The following is a 26,963-nucleotide window of genomic DNA, read 5'->3' on the forward strand; positions in this document are numbered from 1 at the left end:
TGGGCTAGGGATTGTGAAATCTTGATGGGAACCCTGTGTGGATGAGGTGGGGCTGGACGAGAGGGTCCTAATGCCATCAGCAATCACAGCCCCAGCCCCAGCCAATGTGGTGTTGCTTGTCTACCCGGCAAAGGGGCGGCCCCTCCTAAGGCATTTGGGGGTGCAGGGTTTTGACCACGTGTCTTGTGACAAGACCAAACATTCTTTTTGTTTAAAGATTTACTTATTTATGCATACAAGAGCTGGGGTAAAGGCCAGACGTGTGGGGGGCTGAGAGGATTCACCAGAGACAGAGTGGGAAAAAGAACAGGCAGATGTACTGAACTAAGGGGAGCAGTGGGGAGACAAAAGAGGTCTGGGGCACCCTGTGGGTCAGCTTTCTGGCAGGGATAGGGATTGAACTCAGGCTGCAGCGCTGAAACTAACCCCTAGGCCACCAGGGAGGCCCACAGGACCACACTTTCCAAGCTGCCTTTCTGTTGTTTCCAAAGTGAAATGGCTGGCTGCTCTTTTTGAGGTTGACCTTGCAGGATGATTTAACACCTTCCTAGTTTCACTTTCCACAACCCCTCCTGTCTTCCTCCTGCACCTGTGTTTTATGGATGGATTTGTGGTCCTCTGCCCTGCTCTGTTGCCCCCTGCACCTGGCAAACTGTAGTTTAAATGCCACTTCCTTCTGGAAGTCTCCCTTTCCTTACCCTCTCAGTTGTTTCCTCTTTGTTGTCCTCTTACACTAGCCTCTGGCAAAAATCCAAAACTCCAAGTCACAAAACAATCACGATTTTGAACTCTGGTCCTCTCTGAAATCTCACTGGATAAATCCTACAGGAAGTGAAACTGGAGGTGAAGGTGATATCGAACGCCAGCCTCAGTTTCCCTCAGCCAATAAAAGGAAACAACCTGAGGAAAAGGAAAGTGGTTTAATTTGTAGACAAACAAGGAGGGCAGCAGACTCATATCTGAAAGATAACTGTCCTGCTCTTTGACAGAGTGCAGGAGTTTTTATACAAAGGCAAAAAATGGGGGCAATGGGCTAGGGTCCGCAAAAGGGAGGGGGAAGGGGTTGGCACAGACACAGGTGGGCGCCAGCTTGCTTTCTTCAACAGCTAATGTTTAACTCCCTTTTCCTTGGAATGCAGGACTTGTTAATGCTCATCTGAGAGACCTGTCATAAAGACAAACCTGTCAAACTAGGGGGGAATTGCAAGAAATAGGGGAAAGGCAAATTTGTTAATACCTATTTGAGAGGGCCTCCCCGGTGGCACAGTGGTTGAGCGCTGGGTTGCGAAGCTGCCTGCAGCCACTGCAGCGCCGGTTCGATCCCCGGCTGCTCCCGGGCCACGTGAGGAGGGTCCCAAATGGTGTGCAGACCTCTCCTGCCGCCCGCTGCTCCCCTCAGCAGTGTACTTCTGTCCTTCTGCCTGCTCTGCTCCCTGCTCTGGCTCTGGTGAATTCTCTCACCCTCCCGCGCTTCTGACTGTACCCAGTGCTTGTCTAAATAAATAAATCTTTAAAAAAAAAAAAAAATACCTATTTAAGAGACCAGTCATTTGTAACTGTATCATAATATCCAACTTCAGCCTAGCCCCGGCCATCACAGTAGGGCTCATTCTTGGCGGAGAGAGCAGCCCTGCCACAAGAAAAGGGTTTCAGCACAAGGGGTTTCCATGGAATGGGGCCAGGTAAGAAGCAGCAGTGTTCTCCCAAGCTCCTACTAGGACCCTTCACTGAAAAGCAGCACAAAGCCAGGATCAGAGCCCAGGGTTTTAGGACCTGCACCCAGTTTCATTTTTTTTTGTTTAAAGATTTATTTATGCATACAAGAGCTGAGGTACAGGCCAGAGGTGCAGGAGGTGAGAGGATTCACCAGAGACAGAGCAGGAAGCAGAACAGGCGGACTGACTGAAATCCACTGTTGAGGGGAGCAGTGGGGAGACAGGAGAGGTCTGCTGCGCCATGTGTGTAGCTCCCTGGCTGGCTGGGGATCGAACTCGTGCTGCAGAGGCTGCGGACAGCTTCACAGTGCTGTGCTTAACCCCTTATGCTGCCAGGGAGGTCCCAGTTTCATTTCGAAGAGAAATATTTCTAGAAAGCCATAATCTGTGTCCCTGTAACCTGGTTTCTTTAGTCCAGACTATCCAAGCCTTTTTTTCAGGTGCTGCCCCCTGGGGGACTGGGTCTGGATGCATGTGGTTCTAAAGCTGTTTCTGCAGCAGGTGCTGGAGCCTGGGAAATAGCTTCATTGCGTTCTGGGTGGTCACATCTATGACTTCTTCCACGGAGACCCCCTTCACCTGGGCGATGTATTCTGCGGAAATGATGATGTTCTGGGGCTCATTCCGTACCTGAAAGAGAACAGAGGCTAAGTCAAACATGGCATTCCAGGGCAGCAATCCTCGGAGACAGCAGATCAAACAGAACAGAATGTTGATAAAAACTGATTTTTTTTTTTTTTTAGTGGGGTGGGGGCACTTAGGCGAGGGAGAAAGCCCTGAACTTCAGTTTAAAAGCTATGGCTGCACACTATTTATAATAGGTAAGACTAGGGAACAACCCAAATGCCCAAAAATAGAAGACTGAGGGCCTCCCTGGTGCATAGTGGGTTGAGTGCTGCGCTGTGAAGCTGTCTGCAGCCTCTGCAGCACGGGTTCCATTCCTGACCAGCCAGGTAGAAACCCACATGGCGCAGCAGACCTCTCCTGTCTCACCCGCTGCTCCCCTCAGCAGTGTCTTCAGTCTGTCTACCTGTTCTGCTCCCTGCTCTCTGATGAATTCTCTCACCCTCCTGTGCCTCTGACGTGTACCCCAGTTCTTGTATAAATAAATAAATCTTAAAAAAAAAAAAGATGACTGGATCAAGAAAATGTGGTATATATACAGAGTGGAATATTATGCAGTAATCCAAAAAGATAAACTCATGCTATTTGCAGCAACATGGATGGAGCTGGAAGGGATGATGCTCAGTGAAATAAGCCAGAAGGAAAAAGAAAAATATCAGATGGTCTCACTTTTAGGAGGAATATAGTGGAGCCAAATCTGGGATCAGGGGCAAAAATAGTAACAATAAAAAAGAAAACAAAGCAAAATTAACAGGCAACTATAAATCAGAGACATTCTGTAGGGATCAAAGTAGGGGTGGGAAGAGCACAGGGCACTGTGGCAATGGTCATGGGGGAACTGGTGGTGGGAATTCTATGGGGACTACACCTGAGAGAAGAAAGTAAACAATGTACAAAAATGAAAAATCATGTAAAAACGAAAGAGAAAGAGAGGAGAGAGAGAGGGAGAGAGAGAGAGAGAGAAAAGAAAGAGAAAAAAAGTCATGGCTGCAACACTGAGTGTGCTCTGAGAAGAGCCGAGGGTGAGACTGAGGTCCCTGCACACAGCACAGGATGCATTCTGCAAACAGTGAATACCTGGTGACCGCCCGTCTGAGGCTCAGCTGCTCTTTGGCCTCCAGCCTAAGCGAGGGTTCGTCAAGGTGACAGCCCGTCTTCCCCTCAGAGTGACATTATGGCCTCTTTAGGAAATACCACAGCCTTACATAGGTTACATGCTGGTATTTCACTAATTCTAAGATGTACCCCCATTTTATTTTTACTTTTTATTTAAAATTTTTTTAAAGATTTATTTATGGAGGGCAGGTCAATATGGCAGCGAGGAGACGCTGCGAGTGAGATCTCCCATTAAAAAAAAAGTTAATAGGGAGGAAAACCGGCAGGTCCCAGTGAGAACTGGGACAGGGAAGATAAACGGACGACTCCAGCAAACTACCTGAAGAAGAAAGTGGCCATAAAAGAGGACTAGAAGGGAGGAAAGCGCAGAACCCTGCTACCCTCCCCCACCCACAAAGTCGGCACTCTGCAACCAACAGAAAGGAGGAAAAAAAACAAGCTAAAACGACCAACAAGAACAAACTACGCATCAAGTGGGACTGTGAGTGGAAAGGAACTATTTCAGCCACCACACCCCATGAACTGGAGCTGTGGAGAACCCTGCAGGATTCACTGCTGTGGTGAGCGAACGGCTCCAGGCGCCATTAGAGAACAACAGAGACTCTGGAGACCCGCACACAGCCCCGGGCCGACCGGTAAGCTTGCGCGGAAAAGCGGCGCACTTGAAAAGCAAATGCAGATTGGGATCGCGGCTGCCCAGGTCCCGCGCCTGCGACCTAGGCTTGCGGGGAGACACGCAGGGGCCCTCACTGAGGTGAAAGTCCCTCACTGAGTAATCAGGAACCAGTCGCCCAGGCATGGGAGCGGGGTGCAAAAGGCGCCATTTCTGCAGTCATTGAACTAGGCTACAGCCCGCGTCCTGGACCTGAGGGCTTTGGTACTCAGACCCGGGGCACGAAATTCGGGGTGTGGGTTCTCTACGACGGTGGGGCACAAAGCAGACACAGCACCCCAAAGCCATTGAGGTTTACCCTACCATTCCCGCTCTGTTCCCTGTCCCACGGGGTGAAAAAAAACAGCTCCCCAAGGACATTAGGAGAGATCTCTGGCGCCACCTAGTGACCAGAAAAAAAGTCACTAACACCCCATAGAACAGGGACCTTTCTTCAGAAAAGACTGCTTGAAAATGGAAGAAGGCTCCTGGAGGAGCCAGTGGCCAAGTGGGAAGTTAGCTCATGCCAGGCCCCTTCCGATCAGCAGTCTGAGCCCACAGCGGGAGCGGGAACCCATGGCCGGGGCAGACCGGGCGCACAGAAGAGTGTGCCTGAGACCGGATGCGCAGGGAGTGCGTCCCCGCATCACCATTTTAGAACAGGGACATTTCTTCGGTAAAGACTGCCTGAAACCAGCAGAAAGCTCCCTCAGGAGCCAGAGGTGAGCGGGGAAGTTCGCCCACACCAGGCCCCTTCTGGACTGCAGTCCAAGCCCAGAGGGGGAAAGGGAACCCACCGCCGGGGCAGACCAGGCGCACATGGGAGTGTGTCCCCACATCAGCATTTTAGAACAGGGACCTTTCTTCAGTAAAGACTGCTTGAAACCGACAGATGGCTCCTGGAGGAGCCAGAGGGAAGCGGAGAAGTTTACCCAAGATGCCGGCCAGTCCCAGCAACACAGTGTCCCAATGCATACAACAAATTAGAAAACAGACAGTAGGGAGCAGAAGAACCACACGCAACCTAACAACTCCTCAGGAAAAAAGCACACCACAAAAAGAAAACCACCCCCCAGATTGCAACGACAGTAACTTGGAAGAACTTCTGAGGCTTCCAGAAAGAGAATTTAAAATTGCCATGATTAAAAAAGTGACAGAACTCATAAAGGAAAACATGATATGAGAAAAATAATAAACGGTCAGAAGAATGAAATTGAGTCCCTAAAGGGGGAAGCAAAAGAAACGCAGGAGATCAAAGAATTAATGGAGGAACTAAAGAACTCTGGGAAAAGCAATGAAAGCAGAATAGATGAAATGGAAAACGAATAAGTACACTTGAAGACACAGAAATATAAAGAACCAAAAAAGAAAAGGAAAGAGAAGTACGAAGGAAAAAGACCGAAGAAAGACGTCAGGAACTATCTGACTCCATGAGGAAAGGAAATATAAGAGTTATAGGAATACCAGAAGGAGAGGAGAGAGATGTAGGAAAGAGAAAATATTCAAAGAGATAATAGAAGAGAACTTCCCAAATGTGAAGAAGGAGCTGAAAATTGATATACAAGAAGCAAGAAGAACACCAAACTTCCACGACAAAAGGAAAAATACAGCAAGACACATAATAGTAAAGCTCCCAAGAATCCAGGACAGGGAAAAAATAATGAAGCTGACAAGAGGGAAGAAACAGATAGCATTCAAAGGAAAACCAATCAGGCTGACATCAGACTTCTCTGAAGAAACACTCCGGGCAAGGAGAGAGTGGAGGGACATAGTCAACAGACTCCAAGAAAATAGATGCCAACCAAGAATACTCTATACCACAAAGCTCTCCTTCCTCTATGAAGAAAGAATAAGGACCTTCCCAGACAAACAGAAACTCTGGAATTTCATTACAACTAAACCCCCACTCCAAAAACTACTACAAGGAATCCTAAAGCCAGAACCTCAGAGGGACGAATAACAACGAAAGAAGGCCAAAAAAAAAAAAAAGTTATTAAAAGAATAAATAAATAAAATCAAAGGAAAGACAAACACAATGGCAAATACAGATGCTAACATATCAATATTAACTCTAAATGTAAATGGACTAAATTCTTCAATAAAAAGACACAGAGTTGCAGCCTGGATTAAGAAACAAAACCCAACCTTTTGCTGTCTCCAGGAAACACATTTAGCTACAAAAGATAAAAACAGACTCAAAGTTAAAGGATGGAAAACAATCCTACAAGCAAATGGACCAAAAAAGAAAGCAGGAACAGCTATACTTATATCAGATAAAACAGATTTCAAACACAAAAAGATAAAAAGAGCCCCCAACGGCCACTACATTATGATCAAGGGGACAATACTTCAAGAAGAAATAACACTCATTAACTAACCAAACGAAGGAGCACCAAAACATATCAGACAACTGTTGTCCTCTCTGAAAACAGACATCAGAGAAAACATGTACGTAGTGGGAGACTTCAATACACCACTATCAACAAGGATAGATCAACAAGACAAAAAATAAGTAAAGAAACTAAAGCTCTAAATAAGGACCTAGAGCATTTGGGCTTGACAGACATCTATAGAACACTAAACCCCAAAAAAATCTGAGTACACATTTTTCTCAAGCGCACACGGATCATTCTCCAGGATCAATCACATACTGGGACACAAGACAAACATTAACAGATACACCAAGATTGAAATCATACCAACCATCTTTTCTGACCATGAAGGCATCAAACTAGAAATAAACCATAAATAGAAAGCAAGGAACTCTCCTACCTCATGGAGATTAAAAACCACACTACTGGAAGACCACTGGACTAATGAGGAGACCAAAGAAGAAATTAAAAAGTTCTTTGAATTGAATGACAAGGAGGACACCAATTTCCTAAATGTATGGGATGCAGCAAAAGCAGTAATAAGAGGAAAATATATAGCAATAGAAGCTCATATCAAGAAACAAGAAAGAACTCAAAGAAACAACCTAATCTCGAAGCTCAAAGATCTAGAAAAAGAACAACAAAAAAACCCCAAAACCAGTAGAAGAAAAGAAATAATAAAAACCAAAGCAGAAATAAATGAAATTGAAACTAAAAAAACAATCCAAAAGATCAATGAAACCAAGAGCTGGTTCTTCGAAAAAATCAATAAAATAGACAAATCCCTAGCCAGGCTCACAAAGGAAAAAAGGGAGAAAGCACAAATAAACAGGATCATAAATGAAAGAGGAGAAATCACAACAGACACAGCAGAAATCAAAAGAATAATCAGTAACTACTATGAACAGTTATATGGAAACAAGTTCAACAATCTAGAGGAGATGGACAAATTCCTACAACTCTACAATCACCCAAAGCTAGATAAAGAAGAAATAGAATACCTAAACAGACCAATTACAAGCAGCAAAATTGAAATGGTAATCAAAAACCTCCCCAAAAACAAAAGCCCAGGACCTGATGGATTTACAAATGAATTCTACCAAACATTCGGAGATGAATTAGTGCCTGTCCTTCACAAACTCTTCCAAAAAATTGAGAAGGAAGGGACAATACCAAACACGTTCTATGAAGCCAACATTACACTAATACCAAAACCGAACAAGGACAACACAAAAAAGGAAAACTACAGGCCAATCTCCCTAATGAACACTGATGCAAAAATCCTCAATAAAATTTTAGCTACCAGAATCCAACAATGTATCCATAAAATAATCCACCACGACCAAGTAGGATTCATTCCAGGGACACAAGGATGGTTTAACATCCGAAAATCAATCAACGTTATCCAACACATCAACAAAAAGAAATATAAAAACCATATGATAATATCAATAGATGCTGAGAAAGCTTTCGACAAAGTGCAACACCCATTCATGATAAAAGCCCTTGAAATTCTTGGGATACAAGGAACATACCTCAACATCATATAGGCCATCTATGACAAGCCAACAGCCAGTATCATTCTCAATGGTGAAAAGCTGAAAGCATTTCCATTAAGATCTGGAACAAGACAAGGATGTCCACTCTCACCACTGCTTTTCAATATAATACCGGAAGTCCTAGCCAGAGCAATAAGACAAGAGAAAGACATCCAAGGAATCCAAATAGGAAAAGAAGTCAAACTATCACTATTTGCAGATGATATGATAATATACATAGAAAACCCCAAAAACTCCACAGAAAAACTAATTCAACTCATCAATCAGTTCAGTAAAGTGGCAGGATACAAAATCAACACGCAAAAGTCAGTAGCCTACTTATACACAAACAATAAATCTGAAGAAGAAGAAATAAAAAAAACCATCCCTTTTATTATCAAAATAAAAAAAATCAAATACTTGGGAATAAACCTAACAAAAGAGGTAAAGGACCTATACAAAGAAAACTATAAAACACTGTTAAAAGAAATAGACGAAGACACAAAGAAATGGAAAGACATCCCCTGCTCATGGATTGGAAGAATAAACATTATTAAAATGGCCATCCTACCAAAAGCAATATACAGATTCAATGCTATTCCAATCAAAATTTCAATGTCATTCTTCAAAGAAATAGAACAATTATTAATGAAATTCATATGGAATCACCAAAAACCCCGAATAGCCAAAGCTCTCCTGAAAAAAAAAAAAAGAAGGGAATGGAGGCATCACACGCCCAGACTTCAAACTATACTACAAAGCCATAGTCATCAAAACTGCATGGTATTGGAACAAGAACAGACATACAAACCAATGGAATCAAATAGAAAATCCAGAAATAAACCCACAGATTTATGGTCAACTAATATTTGACAAAGGAGCAAAGACTATGCATTGGAGCAAAGAAATTTTCTTCAATAAATGGTGCTGGGAAAACTGGGTTGCTACATGCAAAAGAATGAAGCTTGACCACTACCTCACACCATACACAAAAATCAACTCAAAATGGATTAAAGAACTAGACATAAGACCTGAAACCAGGGCCTCCCCGGTGGCGCAGCGGTTGAGCGCTGGGTTGCGAGGCTGCCTGCGGCCTCTGCGGCGCCGGTTTGATCCCTGGCTGCTCCCCGGCCACTGGAGGAGGGTCCCACGTGGTGCGCAGACCTCTCCTGCCGCCCGCTGCTCCCCTCAGCAGTGTACTTCGGTCCTTCTGCCTGCTCTGCTCCCCGCTCTGGCTCTGGTGAATTCTCTTACCCTCCCGCGCTTCTGACTGTACCCAGTGCATGTATAAACAAACAAACAAACAAACAAATAAATAAATAAAACATGCCTCTATTACAAAAAAAAAAAAAAGACCTGAAACCATAAAATACATAGAAGGAAATATAGGCGAAACACTACGTGATTTGCACATCAAAGACATCTTTACAGACACATCACCCAAAGCAGTGATAGTGAAGGCAAAGATAAACAGCTGGGACTACATCAAATTAAAGAACTTCTGCACAGCAAAAGAGACAATAACAAAAACAAAGAGAAACCCCACCAACTGGGAGAACATTTTTGCACACAACACTAATGATAAAGGACTGATCACAAAAATCTGCAAAGAGCTGATGAGACTCAACAACAACCAAGAAAATAATCCAGTCAAAAAATGGGCAGAAGAGCTAAAAAGAAACTTCTCTGAAGAGGAAATGCAAATGGCCAACAGACATATGAAAAAAATGTTCAACATCACTTGTAATCAGGGAAATGCAAATCAAAACCACCATGAAATACCATCTTACACCAGTGAGAATGGCACATATTAAAAAAAACAGCAACAAATGTTGGCAAGGGTGTGGAGAAAAAGGAACTCTTCTGCACTGTTGGTGGGAGTGCAGACTGGTCCAACCACTATGGAGAGCTGTGTGGAGATTTCTGGACCTACTAAACATAGAGCTTCCATATGACCCAGCAATTCCACTCCTAGGTATTTACCCAAAGGACACAGAAACATCAATTCCAAAGAACACCTGCACCCCCATGTTTATAGCAGCACTATTTACAATAGCTAAGCTTTGGAAACAACCCAAATGCCCAAAAAGAGATGACTGGATCAAGAAGATGTGGTACATATATACCATGGAATATTACTCAGCATTCAAAAAAGATAAACACATGCAATTTGCAGCAACATGGATGGCGCTGGAAGGGATCATGCTCAGCGAAATAAGCCAGAAAGAAAAAGAAAAATAACGGATGGTCTCACTCATAGCAGGAATCTAGAAAACTTAAATAAGGGACCAGGAAAATGAATACCTATAAGAAAGTGAAAATCAAAATCAACAAAAAACCTTGAAACAGAGACACTTTTTGGGGGGTAGGGGGCAGGAGGGTAGGGATTGGGGTCAATATTAGGGGGTTGCAATTGTATAGGGAATATAAAAATAAAATTAAAAAAAGATTTATTTATGTATGCATACAATAGCTAGGGCACAGGCCAGAGATGTGGGGGTGAGAGGATTCCCCAGAGACAGAGTGGGGAACAGAACAGGTGGATCCACTTAAATCCACTGCTGAGGGGAGCAGCGGGGAGACAGGAGAGGTCTGCTGTGCCATGTGGGTAGTTCCCTGGCCGGGGATCGAACTCAGGCTGCAGTGGCTGTAGATAGCTTGATAGTACTGTCTTTAACCCCTGGGGTACTAGGGAGGCCCCTGTACCCCCATTTTAACACCTGTGAAATGAACACACTGCATTTACTTATACTCAGAGGCCCATCCGAGTGTAACTGGCAGGGTTTCTTTCTTACTGGTCATAAAACAATTGTACACCTATAATCAGTAGCATTTAGATTTGATGAAATGTATTTTTATTTATTAAATCTTCTACTCAAGATGATAATAGTCAGATGAATAACTACTAGGACAAAAAACAAAAAAATGTGGCCTAAGAAAAGAACAATGTGCACCAGGATTTATGTTCAAGAGTGTTGGGCCTCCCAGGTGGTGCTGGGGTTAAGGTCTCAGCACTATCACCCCTAAGGCCTGAGTCCGACCCCCGGCCAGGGAGCTGACCCACCTGGTGCAGCAGACCTCTCCTGTCTTCCCACTGTTCCCCTCAGCAGTGTTTTTCAGTGGATCCGCCTGTTCTGTTCCCCACTCTGTCTCTGGTGAATCCTCTCACTCCTACCCCGTGGACCTCTGGCTTATACCCCAGGTCTTGCAAGCATGCCAGCATAAAATAAGTCCTAAAAAACAAACAAAAAAGAGTGATCACCATATTGTTTTGAATGCGGTGTTGGGAGCAACCTAAGTGATGACACCAAGTTAAGGACATCGTGGCAGCATCACACACTGAAATATTACCCAGCCATTAAACATGATGAGGGAAAGTGCATATAGATGTTCAGCACATAAAAACAATTTATGGAATAATGTGTTATGAAAAAATATATGTGCATGTATTAATGGATATAAAAAAATCTGGATGGACATAAGAACTTGTATTTATTTAGTGCTTATTGTAGGTGATGATTTGTTTCAAGCTTCTCACGGAATTTGTCATTTAATTCTCAAAATAACTCTATGAATTAAGAACAATCATTAGCAGCACCCTTCTTTGTAGATAGGAAGGGATCCTAGACAGCCAGTAAGGAACCCTGCAGAGGTTCAAACCCAGGCAACCTGTTGGCAGTCTACTCTCTAACCCCTGCCTTGTGGCATGTGCCTTACAGGGCACACGGTTTTATTTTCTTGTTTATGATTATTTGTGTTGTCTAATTTTTTAGAACAAACACATCTTAACAACATGCATATCCAGCTCAAAAATTGTTTGCATTCCAGAAATAGTCACTGAGTACCTGATTTTTTTAATTAAATTAAGTACACATATAAAACTGAGTGACATCAGCATTCAGGATTTCTCTCTGTTTGGAAAGAACAATGCCAAGTCCTTCTCCTATTTTACACTAACCAGGAGGGCAACTGTGTGCCATTCTGTCTACACCCAAACGGAAAAATAACCGGCACTGTGATCCTCTATTTCCTCCTTCCTCTGTCCTCTGTATTTTTGTAAATGCTGATCTATGGACACACGTAGCCATCTGGACCCCACCTAGCAGGCTGTCACAGTTCACTGAAAACCACTTCTCCTAAGCGCCTGCCCTTGGAGTCTGGCTGGCATGGAGATGGGCCTGACGGGCGTCAGGGGGCTTAGCTGGCTCTGCTTTGGGAGGTGACTGCAGGTACTACCCAGAGGAAGAAAGCAGACACTGCTACTTAATTTCAGGAAATCATAAAGCAGCAGCGATATTGAAAATATGACTCTTTGTGGCTGACAATGAAACATACAGCAAAGATCACATAAGGAATGTGTGACTTTATCAATAAGAAATAGAGCCTCAGGATAACAGGCCAATTCAAAAAAGAAAAGTAAACATTTATCGAGTTCCTACCATAAACCAGATACTGCTAGGCACCTTCATACACGTTATTCACTTAATCCTCACCACACTTCAAAGTATTGTATTTTTTTGTTCACATTTTGTAAAGGAAGAAAAAGTTTCAGAGAGATGGAGTAGCTTGCCCAAAGTCACACAACTTGTGGACAGCAAAGATGGGATTTCAATCCAGATCTTTCTGACTGAAGACGCTTTACATACTTGTCTGGCTGTACTTATTCCATCAGTTAGGATATGCCCACATCAGATGATATTCTCTGGAGCACCACAGCTATTGTTTGTTTTAAGATTTATTTATTTATGCATACAAGAGCTAGGGTGCAGGCTGCAGATGGGGGCGGGTGGTAAGAGGATTCACCAGAGACAGAGTGCAGAGTGGGGAGCAGAATAGGCAGATGTACTGAACTACACTGCTGAGGGAAGCAACCGGGAGACAGGAGAGGTCTGTTGCGCCATGTGGGTCAGATCCCTGGCCAGGGATCGAACTCTTGCAGCAGTGGCTGTAGATAAGCTTCATAGCGCTGCATCTTAACCCCTTGCGCCACCAGGGAGGCCCCCACCACAGCTATATTTAGAAGGGATCTGGAATAAAGTTAATATAAGCCCTCAAGCTAGCGTTAAAATGGGATTCCATTATATCTCATTCTGTTCCACTTGTTTTCATTCACTACAAGGAGAAACAATGCTGACCCAAAAATAACTCTAATAAAGGGTAGAATCGAAACACTGTAGAAACAAGAAAATCATGTACCTGCTTTTCTGGTCCTAGTGCAGGTGAATCTGTTTCTAAGCACATTGACGTTAAAGGCAACTGTTTGACAAGTTTCTGCTTCTTAAAGAAAAGAGAAAGCTATTAAGTGTTGAATGTAAGAAATAAAGAAAAAAAGAGCATTAAGTCATATACTAAAACATTCTGTTCTGCAGGAACCCCAAATTCATGCTTTAATATTCAATTAGTAGGGCCTCCCTGGTGGTGCAGGGGTTAGTCTCAGCTCTATCAAGCCACTGCCACTGAGGCCTGTGTTCGATCCCTGTCCAGGGAGCTGACCCACATGGCGCAGCAGACCTCTCCTGACTGCCCAATACTCTCATCAGGAGCGGGTTTCAGTAGATCTGCCTGTTCTGCTTCTGACTCTGTCTTAGGTGAGACCTTATACCCCCTGGACCTCTGGCCTACAACTCAGTTCATGTGTGCATAAATAAATTAAATAATAAATAATAAAAACAAATCTTAAAAAAAATATTCACAAGTGGATGACACTTTATTCTTCCACTACTAGCAGTTAGATTTCAGCAGGACATTAGCTGCAGAGAACGCCTGGAACCCCAGAGCCTAAGCAGGGAGCCAGGTCTGTGTGTCTGGCTGCTTCTGCGAAGCATGATAATTTGGAGGTTTGTCCATGCTTTGGCATGGATTGGTACTTCATTCATTTTCACAGGATAACATGTCACTGTGGAGACCACCCCGTTGTTTATTCATAGTGGATGGACATTTGGGTTGTTCCCATTTTAGCCGTTAGGACAAATGCCACTGTGAACATCCTTGTGTGTGTGTGTGTGTGTGGGGGGGTGTTTGTGCTTCCGCTTCTCTCCCCATTGACCAGGAGCTGAGCTTCCTGAGGTCCTACCAAGCTGAGCAGGTAGAAGCAACACTTCACTGAACCTCTGGCACCTCCCTGAGGGCTAACAGTGTGCACTCCTTTGTGTGTGGCATATTGGTCATCTGTGTGTCTTCTTTGGAGAAGTGTCTATACAAATCCTTTGTCTTTTTTTCAAATTGAGTTGTTTTCATTGTTGTTATGCTGCTTTATATACATGAGGCCCTTTTCAGATGTGTTACTAGCAAGTATTTCCCTCAGTCTGTGGCTTATCTTTTACTCTCTTGACAGCGCATGTTGAAACATAATAGCTCCAAAGATTTTTTTTAAAGATTTATTCATTTATGCATACAAGAACTGGGGTACAGGCCAGAGGTGTGGGGGGTGAGAGGATTCACCAGAGACAGAGTGTGGAGTAGAACAGGTGGATTGACTAAAATACACTACTGAGGGGAGCAGTGGGCCAGACGGGAGAGGTCTGCTGGGCCATGGGGGTCACCTCCCTGGCTGGGGATCAAACTTGTGCTGCAGTGGCTGCAGATAGCTTCATAGTGCTGCATCTTAACCCCCTGCACCACCAGGTTGGCCAGCTCCAAAGATTTTTTTTTTAAGATTTATTTATTTATATAAGTATTGGGTACAATCAGAAACACGGGAGGGTGAGAGAATTCACCAGAGCCAGAGCTGGGGACAGAACACGCAGACTGACGAAATACACTGCTGAGGGGAGCAGCGGGCGCAGCAGGAGAGGTCTGCACGCCATGTGGGACCCTTGCTGGTGGCCAGGGATTGAACCGGCGCTGCAAAGGCTGCAGGCAGCTTCGCAGCCCTGCGCTCAACCGCTGCGCCACCAGGGGAGGCCCTCCAGAGATTTTTTTATTGTGGAATTTTTAAATTTGGAAGATGTCCAATTTTTTTTTAAATATTTATTTATTGATGCATACAAGAGCTGGGGTACATGCCAGAGATGTGGGAGGTGAGAGGATTCACCAGAGACAGAGTGGAGAACAGAACAGGCAGATTGACCGAAGTACACTGCTGAGGGGAGCAGCGGGAGAGACACAAGAGGTCTGCTGCGCTATGTGGGTTGCTCTCCCTGGCCAGTCGGGATCGAACTCGTGCTTCAGAGGCTGCGGATTGCTTCAGTGTGGTGATTAATCCCTTGCGCCACCAGGGAGGCCCCAGGGAAGATGTCCAATCTATCTATTTTTGATGCCCTAAGAAACTATCACCTAATCCAAGATCACAAACATTTAGGTCTGTTTTCCTCTAGGAGTTTTATAATTTTAGCTCTTACACTTAGGTCTCTGACCCATTTTTGAGTTAATTTTTATGTAAGTCTGAGGTAAAGACCTAGGATTAATTTCTGTAACTTAACTAGAACAGGATCACACAAACCTAAGTAAAGCTCACATTTTATTTATTTATTTATTTTTTAAAGATTTATTCATCTATTTATGTAAGCACCGGGCACAGTCAGAAGCACAGGAGGGTGAGAGAACTCACCAGAGCCAGAGCGGGAACAGAACAGGCAGACTGACGAAATACACTGCTGAGGGGAGCAGAGGGTGCGGCAGGAGAGGTCTGCGTGCCATGTGGGACCCCCACTGGCAGCCGAGGATCGAACAGGCACTGCAGAGGCTGCAGGCAGCTTCGCAGCCCAGCGTTCAACTGCTGTGCCACCAGGGGAGGCCCAGTAAAGCTCACATTTTAAAGTGTTTTTCACAGAGTGTAAAATGAAGTTTAAACGCTCACCTGCCCACTTCTCACGACAGAAGGAGGAATGGAGAAGAAGTACCCGGCCTGGACCCCTTCCATGGCTGCGGCTGGCCGGCCGTCGAATGCATGCAGCAGCACCTTGTCAGCGCCTCAAAAAGCAGAGTTATTCCTTAATGACAGGTTTCTCCATTAATAGAAACGAGCAACACAGAAATTTAAATAAACTTGAGTCACAATGACATAAAGATGAGGGTCTGTGCCTTCCCAAGGGCAGATAATGGTACAGTGTTCAAATGGGAGCGTCAAACTACATGGTAAATTCTTTTTTTTTTTTTTAAAGATTATTTATGCATACAAGAACTGGGGTATAAGTCAGAGGTGTTGGCGGGGTGAGAGGATTCACCAGTGACAGAGTGGGGAACAGAACAGGCAGATCGACTGAAATACATTGCTGAGGGGAGCAGCGGGGAGACAGGAGAGGTCTGCCGCACCATGAGGGTAGCTTGCTGCCTGGGGCTCGAACTCGTTCTACAGTGGCTGAAGAAAGCTTGATAGCGCTGTCTTTAACCTCTGTGCCAGCAGGGAGGCCCTACACAGTAAATTCTTAATCCTCATAATAAAATCATTCAATAACATAGAAATACACATTTTTAAACAATTGCTTAAACTTCCTATGCCATCCCTTTTCCAGAGCTTGGAAGTGTCAAATTACTGTTGCTCACAGGTTTTCAAGCAAATTGTCCTTAACAAGAATGAAGGTGGAAGAAGAAGCAGAGACCTCACTGATCCACAGAGCCAACAGTCAGAGGTGGCTTCACTCCTGGGGTGGCCGCTCGCCTGCAGTAAGATCATGCTCAAGAGATTCCAGAAGGGCCGAGGAACACAGTGCTTCCTGTCTGTGTGCGGTTACGCTTTCTGCACTGTCTCATGCTGGTCCTTCACAAGTAGGTAGGGCCCATTGTGAAGGTGAGGCATGAAATCAATTTAGTGCATCATGACCGACAACACGTGCTGTACCATGTTACGTGAGTTTGTGTATACACGTTATGTACACACTGGGTCTCAAAGTCTTAGCCCTTAAGGCATGTGTATTTACATGAGTATCAAAGAATACTTCTTGCTGCAGACAGCACTCTAAAGAGCGTGAGAAACAATGCTTAAGACATGCTCTCATGTTAGAGACACCAGGCAAGGATGAGGCAAGCATGTTCCAAGTATGTCGGCCACCATCTGCACAGAATCGTTTCCCAAAGCAGCAGCAGAATCATGCAAAACCAACCCCAACGTAGCTGCAGATTTTTCCTCTTATTGATCAGTAGGACAAGCTAAGAAACTGGAGATGCTAATATTTAGATTGGGGAATAGAAATCACTTGATGCGGGGCCTCCCTGGTGGCACAAGGGGTTAAGATGAATCCTAGGGCAAGATAAAGATAATTAGGCAGCCTCAAGGACAGTGCAGGGACTTCAGCAGAGTTAAGGAAGGCTCCAGAGCTAAGGGCAACAAATTCCAAAGGGGACTAATCAAACACCCCAGAACTTATGATATTTGGGACTTACTTTATGACCTTAGGGTCAACAAGACATTTCAAATAGAGGACAATGAAGAAAAAAAGACAAGGGCTGGGACACAGAGACTTAGTTCTGGGTACAGAGACATTTAGGCAGTTAGTGAGACCTCTGAGAACTAACCAATCACAATGAGACTGGTGCTTTAGAATAATTAGGGAAAGAAGGTCTATATTCCCTGAGTCACGACTCCACTTCGGCTTCCTTGCCCCTCCTTGGCCTGGTTCCATGGCCTGGGAGTCCCACTTTATTTCTGTTCCTTTTCTCCTCAATAAGCTTTTTCTTTTTCTAAAACAAATCTGCCTCTTCTCATTTGCTTGCATGAGCATCTGCGAAGTTCCTGCTGCGGCTTCATGAGACACCAACCTGTGGTGGTCTGGCTGGGACTCAGTGCTGCCACTGCAGCCTGGGATCTGTTTCTGGCTGGGAGACTAGGTCTGAAAACCCACAATTTCAGTATCAAAGACACAACCTATGAAGCTGTCCGCAGCCACTGCAGCACAAGTTGGATTCCAGGCCAGGGAGCTACCCACATGGTGTAGTGGACCTCTCCTGACTTGCCCGCTGCTCCCCGCAGCAGTGTATTTCAGTCACTCTGCCTGTTCTGTTCCCCATTCTGTCTCTGGTGAATCCTCTCACCCCCCACACCTCTGGCCTATACCTCAGTTCTTGTATGTATAAATAAATCTTAAGGGCCTCCCTGGTAGCGCAGGCGGTTGAGCGTCGCACTGTAAAGCTGTCCATAGCCTCGGCAGCGCGGGTTTGATCCCGGTCAGCCGGCAAGAATCCCACATGGCGTGACAGACCTCTCCTGTCTCACCTGCTGCTCCCCTCAGCAGTGTATTTCAGTCAGTCTGCTTGTTCTGTTCTCTTAGAGAGGGGTGAAAGAGCAAAATCTCTGTCTCTGGTGAATTCTCTCACCCTCCTGCACATCTGGTCTGTACCCCTGATCTTGTATAAATAAATAAATAAATAAATAAATAAATAAATAAATCTTTAAAAAAAAAAAAAACTTAAAAAAAAAAAAAAAGAAATCACTTGATGAGATCTTTCATTTGCTTTGGCCCAGCCTGACACATGGAAGCCATTCTGGAAACCCTGATCAGGAAGCTGACTCACAGAACCGCCGGGGCATCTCCACCTCCACCCTGGCCCTGCCTGCTTCCCTGTAAGAAACTAAGACATGGGCGCCCAGAGAGAAGATGAGCAGGCGTGAAGCCCCAGCCTCGAGCGCACTTCTCCCAGTGCCTGCCTACCTTGCTCCTTGAGGAGGCTGATGGTGGGTCTCCCAGCTGAGCGCGAGTGAACATTTCTGTTGAACAGAAAAAAATTCCTTTAAAGTACTTAGTCTGAAAGTATTATTTTCATCCTATTAAAATTATTCAAGGAAAAAGAAATATAGTGCTCCATTTCAGAGTCAGAATTTTAATTGTCGTTCTTGCTCCATGCACACAGATGATAGGTTAACTCACAAAGGCAAATCCAGGCTCTTGGCTAGTTGGATCTGTCTGGTTAGGACTTCTCTTTGCTCCTGCTTCTGCTCATCCATGGCAGCAAATCTGGGTGAGAAGTCGAGTCCAACCTGTAACAGAAAAATAAAAGACCTTGTGTTTATGGCTTAATGAACCTCCAAAACAGTCCTGTCCAAGACAAATGTCATACACGCAGGTCGCAAGTATGAGTTTAGACTTTCCAGCAGCCATAAAAACAGTCACATGAAGCAGATGGAATTAATCTGAACAATGTTTCTCATAGAATATACCCTGAATGAACACGATCATTATTATTATATGGTGATATTATTTCAATAATTCCAATAGTACAAAAAAAGATCGTGTTCTTTTGTGTTCTTTTTCGGGGTATACTGAGATTTGAAACTCTTGTTGTTTTTCCTCGACAGCACATGTCAGTGGCATGCAGCTACCAGAGCAGACAGGGAGGAGGATAAGGGGCCGCTCCCCACGATATTACTGGGCCCCCCATGCTACAGTCTACATTGTTAGTTTAAGTGCTACTCTTGTCTTGTATCTTTAATTAGAATTGGGATTTATTACCAAGTGATAAATGTTTTATAGCTATAACTTATTTAGTAAAGTGTGCTTTATTTATAAAGTTTGGCCTATGTAAAGTATGTTTGTATATATTTTAGCCAATCAGAGAGATGACCCATATTTAAAAAAATAAAAGAGCCAAGTACATAGAAGTGATAATCCAGCATCTTCTCTGGGTGATGTCAGCCTATGGTGAGTATTCATCTCTGAACTCTTCTGCTTATTGAGGAATTATCAGCAAATTATTACTCAGCTGAACAGGGAGAATATAATTATCCAAGTGATGGATAATGAGTCACAGGGCAAGTGGGTAGCTCCAAGGGGCAGGAGAGAACAGGAAATGCTGGAGGAGTCTGGGAGGCTCCAGAGATAAGGGCAGCAAATCCCACATTGGACTCATCAGACCCCCAGAGCTGGGGACAGCAGGACGTCCTGGACAAGGACAATAAAGAAACAGGACCCCGCGGGGAGGGAGATGTGATTCTGGGCACAGAGACTAAAAGGTTGAGAGAGACCACCCAGAGCGAACCCGGCACAGAGACAGGACTGCAGGGAGGGTAGGGAATGCAGGCTGCACCCCGGAGCACGACTCCACGGTCCCCCCGGCCCCTCCCTGCCTGGTCCACAGACCTGGGGTCCCACTTATTTCTGTTCCTTTCTCCCTAATAAGCATTTCCTTGTATCTGTTTCTCCAAACAAATCTGCTCCTTCCGCCTGCCTGCCTGAGCACCAGCGACTTCCTGCTGCGGCTTCAGGAGACCCCAGCCCTGGTAGGCTCGTAGCTGGGGGTTATCACTGCCCCCACAGCCTGGGGTCCACTCCTGGCTGGGTCCAGACCTGACCTGACATTACGGCATCAATAGTTACAAAGACTGAATAAAGGATTATTTTCATGCGTCATATGAAAGCCTGAATGGGAGCCATCCCATCAGCTGAGACGTGTTTACCTCTCCAATTGCCAACAATCGGTCCTTATAATTCTGGATAATGGGCAAAGCTCCATCCAGATCCTGGGAGGGAAAAAAGTGAATGTGTTAAAAAAGGAGAAGGGAACAGATACTTTCCTTTTTTAAAAAAATTTTTTTTTTCCGGTACAGGCCGGAAGTGTAAGGATGAGAGGATTCACCAGAGACAGAGTGGGGAGCAGAACAGGCAGACTGACTGAGATACAATGCTAAGGGGAGCAGCGGGGAGACAGGAGTGTCTGCTGCGCCCTGTGGGTCAGCTCTCTGGCCAGGGATGGAAATCAGGCTCCAGCGCTGAGACTCAACCCCTAGGCCACCAGGGAGGCCCTGGGAACTGATACTTTATAAACACCTCTTTGTTGCCAGAGACCATGCTACACCAGGTGTCCTGCACACAGTCAGTTTCTTGGAGCAGGAACTAGGGGTAGCAATGCCCTCCCATGACGGATGTAAACTACCCAGGCCCTATGCGGGGGTGCTGCCAGGTTCTCCCTTCTCACTACCCCCCGCCCCGCCCTCCGCCACATGGCTTTCCTTCTCTTTCCAGGAGCAGCCAGTTGCTCCTGCCTTAGGACCGGTGCCTGGTTGTCCCCTCAGCCTACCCTTTGGCCCTTCCTCGTGGCATGCAGGTGGGCCTTCCCTGGCCGCACACCCTACAGCCTGCCCTACCACACTGTTGTTTCCAGGCATAGCACCAGCTGTCTCCCTGCTGGCGCGTCTTGTGCTGATGTCCGGCTGCCAACTGGAGGACCTAGTTCCCACAAGGGGGTCCCTCTGTGGGGATGAGCACAGCGATAGCAGGGCTGGCAGGCCAGGAAACAGACCACTTGAGATGTCTGCCAGTGCAAGTCTTTCCTGCCCGCCTCTGACCCAGCCCTTGGGAACTGCTAGTGCCCTGGAATCTCACGGCCACTCAGGAGCCACAGGGAAAGTGCTTGTCACCCGAAGTGAAGTGAAAGTAATTTTGCTTCAAAATTAGCAGAGCTGCCCAGGGTAGCCTCTTATAGGAATAGACCCATGATTGTGAAAAAGTAGGGGGTTCCCCACCCACCCACCATGGTTAGGCAGATGCCTCCTTTTCTTTCTCCTTTTTCCTAATAAACTTGCCCTTTTAAAATGTGAAAAACAGGGCCTCCCTGGTGGCGCAAGGGGTTAAGAGGCAGCACTATGAAGCTATCCGCGGCCACTGAGCTGACCCACATGGCGCAGCAGACCTCTCCTGTCTCCCTGCAGCTCCCCTCAGCAGTGTATCTCAATCTGCCTGTTTTGCTCCCCTCTGTGTCTCTGGTGAATCCTCTCACCACCCCCCACACCTCTGGCCTACACCCCAATTCTTGTATGCATGAATAAATCTTAAAATAAAAATGTGAAAAACAAAGACAGCCCTCATCCCTTCATGTTTCATAGTTACAGAGAGTCCACATCTCCATGGCCGGGCTACTGATCTGGGTGTAATGAGGCCCTGGAGAAGCTGAACCTCCCTGAGGCTGAGTCAGGCCAGAGAGGCCTAAAACACAAGATGCTGTACCTCAGGGAGAACCGGGGGGCAGGGTTTTTTAGAGCATAAAAGCAGTGCAGTTTAATAGCCCAAGACATGCCTACAGGTATGTTCCAGTTCCAAGAAGCTGCCCGGGGTGGGGTTGGGGGGGCTGCTGTGGTGACACACGTGTTGATTTGCAGTGACGCACACTGGAAGCTAGCAACATCACAATGCCATGTGCTTCCATTGAAAGAAAAGGAAGGAGGGAAAGAAATAAGATAATGTGTGCCTGAACTCTTCTGTTCCCTTCTAGCTCTACAGGGATGAATCTGTATCTTTCCTTTTTGGCTGTCTAAAACTTTTTATTCAACATGATATTGTATCAGAAAAAGTGCCCAAACACGTTGATTGTACAGACGGTCTCAGTCACTACAAACTCTGTTTTCCTCTCCAGACTTGCTTACAAGTGATTCCATGGGAATGTCACCCTTGGTGAAGAAACTTTGGGCATCCTGTTCTCCTCACTGTGACTCTGTGAACACTCCATCTTGCTACCCAAACCTTAGAATCCTCCTTTTCCAGAACACTCTACAAGCTAATGCATTACTCCTTTATTTTTCAACCTTCTTTTGGATTGTTGCTGTGGAATATACATCAGGAGGAAGACTACTGCATCAAAAGGTATCATCTGGGGCCTCCCTGGTGGCCTAGGGGTTGAGTCTCAGCATTATCACTGCCACAGCCTGAGTTCAATCCCCAGTCAGGGAGCTGACCCACAGGGCACAGCAGACCTCTCCTGACTCCCTGCTGCTCCCCTCAGCAATGTATTTTAGTGGATCCACCTGTTCTGTTCCCCACTCTGTCTCTGGTGGATCCTAAAACACCCTGCACCTCTGGCCTGTACCCTAGTTCTTCTATGCAAAAATATATAAAATCTTTTAAAAAAAGATTTTCCAGGGTTCTTGTTTTATGTGACTATTACCTTCAATGTGACACTTCTTTGATCTCCTGTGGGATGTTCTTGAACTGGGTGAACACCCAAGCACGGCAGGATGATCCCATCATACCTAGGTGTGCAGGATGAGTTAAGAAGCAAGGATGTTAGACTGGTAGACAGTGTTAAAGTAGGAGAGAATGTCTTTAAAAGGCTGTTAGTGGGCCTCCCTGGTGGCGCAGTGGTTGAGCGCTGGGTTGCAAAGCTGCCCGCAGCCTCTGCAGCGCCAGTTCGATCCCCGGCTGCTCCCTGGCCTCCGGAGGAGGGTCCCACATGGCGCGCAGACCTCTCCTGCCGCCCGCTGCTCCCCTCAGCAGTGTACTTCGGTCCTTCTGTCTGCTCTGGCTCTTGTGAATTCTCTCACCCTCCCCCGCTTCTGACTGTACCCAGTGTTTGTAAAAATAAATAAATAAATCTTTAAAAAAAAAAAAAAAAGGCTGTTAGTATTTTTTCTTCTTCTAGTATTTTTTTCATCCATTTTCTTTAAAAATGGATGAAGTTTGGCTTCATAAACATGAGGTTGTAACTGCATCATTATAGGCAGCCCTTTAAATTCTCAATGAGGGGCAGTACCTTTCCGAGAGCTGTATAATCTTCTCAAATTCTCCCGAATGCTCAGCGACCACCACAAGAGCTCTGACATTGGCCTGGAAAGAGAAGACAGGTCAGTTAAGAATCTTGACAACAGGGCCTCCCTGGTGGTGCAAGGGCTTAAGACACAACCTATGAAGTTATCCGCAGCCACTGCAGTGCAAGTTTCATCCCCAGCGAGGGAGCAACCCACATGGTGCAGCAGACCCTCTCCTGTCTCGCCCGCTGCTCCCGTCAGCAGTGGATTTCAGTCAATCTGCCTGTTCTGTTCCCCACTCTCTCTGGTGAGTCCTCTCACCCCACCCCCCCCCCCCGCCTATACCCAAGTTATTATATGCATAAATAAATAAATCTTTAACAAAAAATAATCTGGACAACTGACATCTAATATAAATAAGGTTTAAAATTTTCGTGGTGTTAGCGCTCCTGGCTCACCCACACTGTCGTTATATTAAGAATGGCTACTAGTGAGTCCTCACTGAGTGTGAGAGAGAGCCCACAGCCCAATGGGGCAGGTCTTGCTGCCATCCCTTGTACACTCAGGAGACAGGGTTCTCGGTGAAATCAAATAACTTGCCCAAGGCCATACGGCCTGTGTAACTGCAGAGCCGGGGCTCCTACATAAGCTGTACGGTGAAAGTACTTATAAATGAGCTGACCTCTGCTTGTCATTGTGGGGACAAGCACAACATCCTAGTTCTAGTGAATTTCATAAACTCTTCCAAAAACTAGTATGTTTTCCCCAAATTATTTCATTTTTAAAAGATTTATTTTTATTTATTTATGCATACAAGAACTAGGGTACAGGCCAGGGATGCGGGGAGGAGGAGAGGATCCACCAGAGACAGAGTGGGGAGCAGAACAGGTGGATCCACTGAAACACACTGCTGAGGGGAGCAGGAGCGGTCTGCTGCACTGTGTGGGTCAGCTCCCTGGCTGGGGATCGTATTCAGCCTGCAATGGCTGCCGATAGCTCGATAGTGCTGTGACTCCAATCCCTGCGCCACCAGGAAGGCCTTCAAGGTGTTTTAGTAGGCAAACACACAAAACAGCAAATACAGAGGTTGACTTACTTTCTTGGCTTTCTCAAGCACATCTGCCAGATCCTAGAATAAGCAGAAATAGTTACTGCTCTTTGGCGGCACACATCCATGTAGTTGGAGCCATAAAGCAAAACAACAGTGGGGAGAAATGGTGGTGAAATGTGGGGGCCTCCACCGAGCTACCTTCTGCTTACTACTCTTCTGAGCAAAATTTGGCTTCTGTCCCCAAACCAACGAGACAGGGGCCAGTACTGTTACACATAAAGGACACTTCTCTCTCTCCCCCGACTCTGTGTGAGCAGCATTCAGCACGCCTCACTTGGCCACGTCTTCCTTCTTGAAATCTCTCTCATTCTTGGTTTCTGCAGCTCTGTCAGTCACCACTCTTTCCTAGCTGACACCCTTCTGTCTCCTTGACTGGCTCACACTCTCCTCTGATTTCAGGGCCCCACGCTCCTCTCTGTACTCACCTTATGTGATTTTTTAAAAAAAATATTTATTTATTTAGGGCCTCCCCGGTGGTGCAGCGGGTTGAGCGCAGCGCTGTGCTTTCCATAGCCTTTGCAGTGCCGGTTAGATTCCCAGCTGACCAGGAAGATACCCACATGGCGTGGCAGACCTCTCCTGTCTCGCCCGCTGCTCCCCTCAGCAGTGTACTTTGGTACTTCTGCCTGTTCTGCTTCCTGCTCCGTCTCTGGTGAATTTTCTCACCCTCCCGTGCCTCTGGCCTGTACCCCAGTGTTTGTATAAATAAATAAATATTTTTTTTAAAAAAAGATTTATGCACAGAAGAACTGGGGTACAGGCCAGAGGCGGAGGTGTGTGAGAGGATTCACCAGAGACAGAGTGGGGAACAGAACAGGCAAACTGACTGAAATCCACTGTTGAGGGTGGCAGCAGGCGAGACAGGACTGGTCTGCTGTGCCATGTGGGTAGCTCCCTGGCAGGGGATCGAACTGGTGCTGCAGAGGCTGCCAATAGCTTGATAGCACTGTCTTTAACCCCTGCAACACCAGGGAGGCCCGTTGTTTTTTTTTTTTAATCTTTAAAAAATTTTTATTTATTTTTGTGAAGAACTGGGGTGCAGATATGGGGGGTGTGAGGATTCATCAGCAACAGAGTGGGGAGCAGTGGGAAGACAGGAGAGGTCTGCTGCGCCCTGTGTGTCGGCTCCCTGGGGGACTGAACTGAGGCCGTGGTGAAGACAGCGCTGAGACTTAACCGCTCTTAGGCACCGTCACCTTCCCATATGTTTCTGCTGAAGCAGTCGGTGGGTCATGAACTTCCCGGTGTGTATGTTACTGTGTCTTTCAGAGGGCAGTGGGTCCTCAGGTAGCCAGGGAGGAAAAGCAGGATTCATGGATACTAGGCTTCAACATATGCAAACTTAAGTCTCTGTTTCCTTCCCAAGAAACTTATTCCTTCCACCTGTTCTCCCCAACTTCACCTTCCCTGGCCTCAATGAACAGTACCACCATCTTCCCAAAGCACCTGTAGTCCTCACTTTTCCTCCCTCTCCAGCTCCTCAGCTCACACTACAGACTTTATTTCTAAAGCTTGCCTTGACTTCACCTACAGCTGCCCTCTCAAACTGCTTCCCTGGAGCCCATCACCTCTTGTCTATACACTGCAAAAGCCTCCAAACTGGTCTAGAAACCTCAGTTCTCCTCCATCTACTGGTGACTCAGTAGCAAATGGTTTTTAAATGTGTATCAGATCCTGTCACTCTCCTTAAAACACGCCCCCCACCCCACTCCGGAACACACACACACCTTTTCTGGACCTGCACTGTTCTAAGGAAATCCAAACCCCTAGGCTCCCCTGCAAACCTCCTCAGTCTTGTCTCTTGCTTCTCTCTAGCTCAGCGGGCTCCACCGGCCCTTGAGCCAATTTTAAGCTGTTCGTGCTGCAACCCGCTGGCCTTGCCCACCATTTCACCCCCACCTCTCGCTTGCTGGCTGGCGCCTTGTCTTTGCTTGGGCCTCTAAGGTTTTGGTCCTAAAACAAACCCGCTCTTCCCTCCGTGATCAGGCTCTCGCTTCCCGCGCAGCGGGTGGCACTCCGCCCCCAGGGGCAGCTTCTTCCCCGTGCGGGGCGGGCCTGGGGCGCCAGGGCCGCGCGTGGGGACAGCGGCGTCTCAGCCGGGAGCGAGGAGGCCGGGGAGGACTCCAGGAACAGGGCCGTGAAGGGGCTGAGCCACCGCCACTCGGGGTCAGACAGAAAAGTCAGGGTTGGCCTCCAGCTGGACTGAGGCTGAGTCACGAGCTGGTGACCGGGGCCGTGGATGGTGAGAGCTGGAGGCTTCGTCCTAACGAAGGGGCGCAAAGACAACCGAGGGGAAAGGACCGGTGCCCCCCGCTCCCAGAGCCGGCCTCGCTCTCACGTACGCAGTCGAAGTCCGGGGCGGCGAGGTGGCAATGACAGTCCACGAGCCCGGCGACCACCGCCCCCATGGCGCCGCGCGGGGCCCCGGCCGGAACGCTGCGGCGGCG

General features: G+C 46.4%; 1 protein-coding gene across 5 annotated transcripts; it reads right to left on the reverse strand.

Annotated features, from left to right (window-relative positions):
* Nucleotides 1-26,949, reverse strand: TATDN3 (TatD DNase domain containing 3). Of its 5 annotated transcripts, XR_008549905.1 has the most exons (11): nt 26,859-26,949; nt 24,502-24,534; nt 23,411-23,484; nt 22,826-22,910; nt 20,346-20,408; nt 18,820-18,929; nt 18,604-18,659; nt 15,816-15,928; nt 13,214-13,294; nt 11,082-11,250; nt 2,319-2,345 (listed from the first exon to the last, which is right to left on the reverse strand). XR_008549905.1 is itself a non-coding variant. In XM_037496917.2 (10 exons), the coding sequence occupies exons 1-10, from the start codon at nt 26,922-26,924 to the stop codon at nt 2,196-2,198; spliced, it is 828 nt and encodes a 275-aa protein (XP_037352814.1). In that variant the 5' UTR covers nt 26,925-26,949; the 3' UTR covers nt 1-2,195. The 5 variants fall into 5 exon arrangements, 4 of the variants coding, with proteins under 4 accessions (XP_037352814.1, XP_037352813.1, XP_037352815.1 ...); XM_037496917.2 differs by lacking the exon at nt 11,082-11,250 and having other exon boundaries at nt 1-2,345; nt 13,214-13,291; XM_037496916.2 differs by lacking the exon at nt 11,082-11,250 and having other exon boundaries at nt 1-2,345.
* Between the last annotated feature and the right edge of the window lie 14 nt (nt 26,950-26,963).

The sequence above is a fragment of the Talpa occidentalis genome, unplaced genomic scaffold (genome assembly GCF_014898055.3).
Source record: "Talpa occidentalis isolate TD23 unplaced genomic scaffold, MPIMG_talOcc4v2.1 talOcc4.8, whole genome shotgun sequence".
Classification (NCBI taxonomy): domain Eukaryota; kingdom Metazoa; phylum Chordata; class Mammalia; order Eulipotyphla; family Talpidae; genus Talpa; species Talpa occidentalis.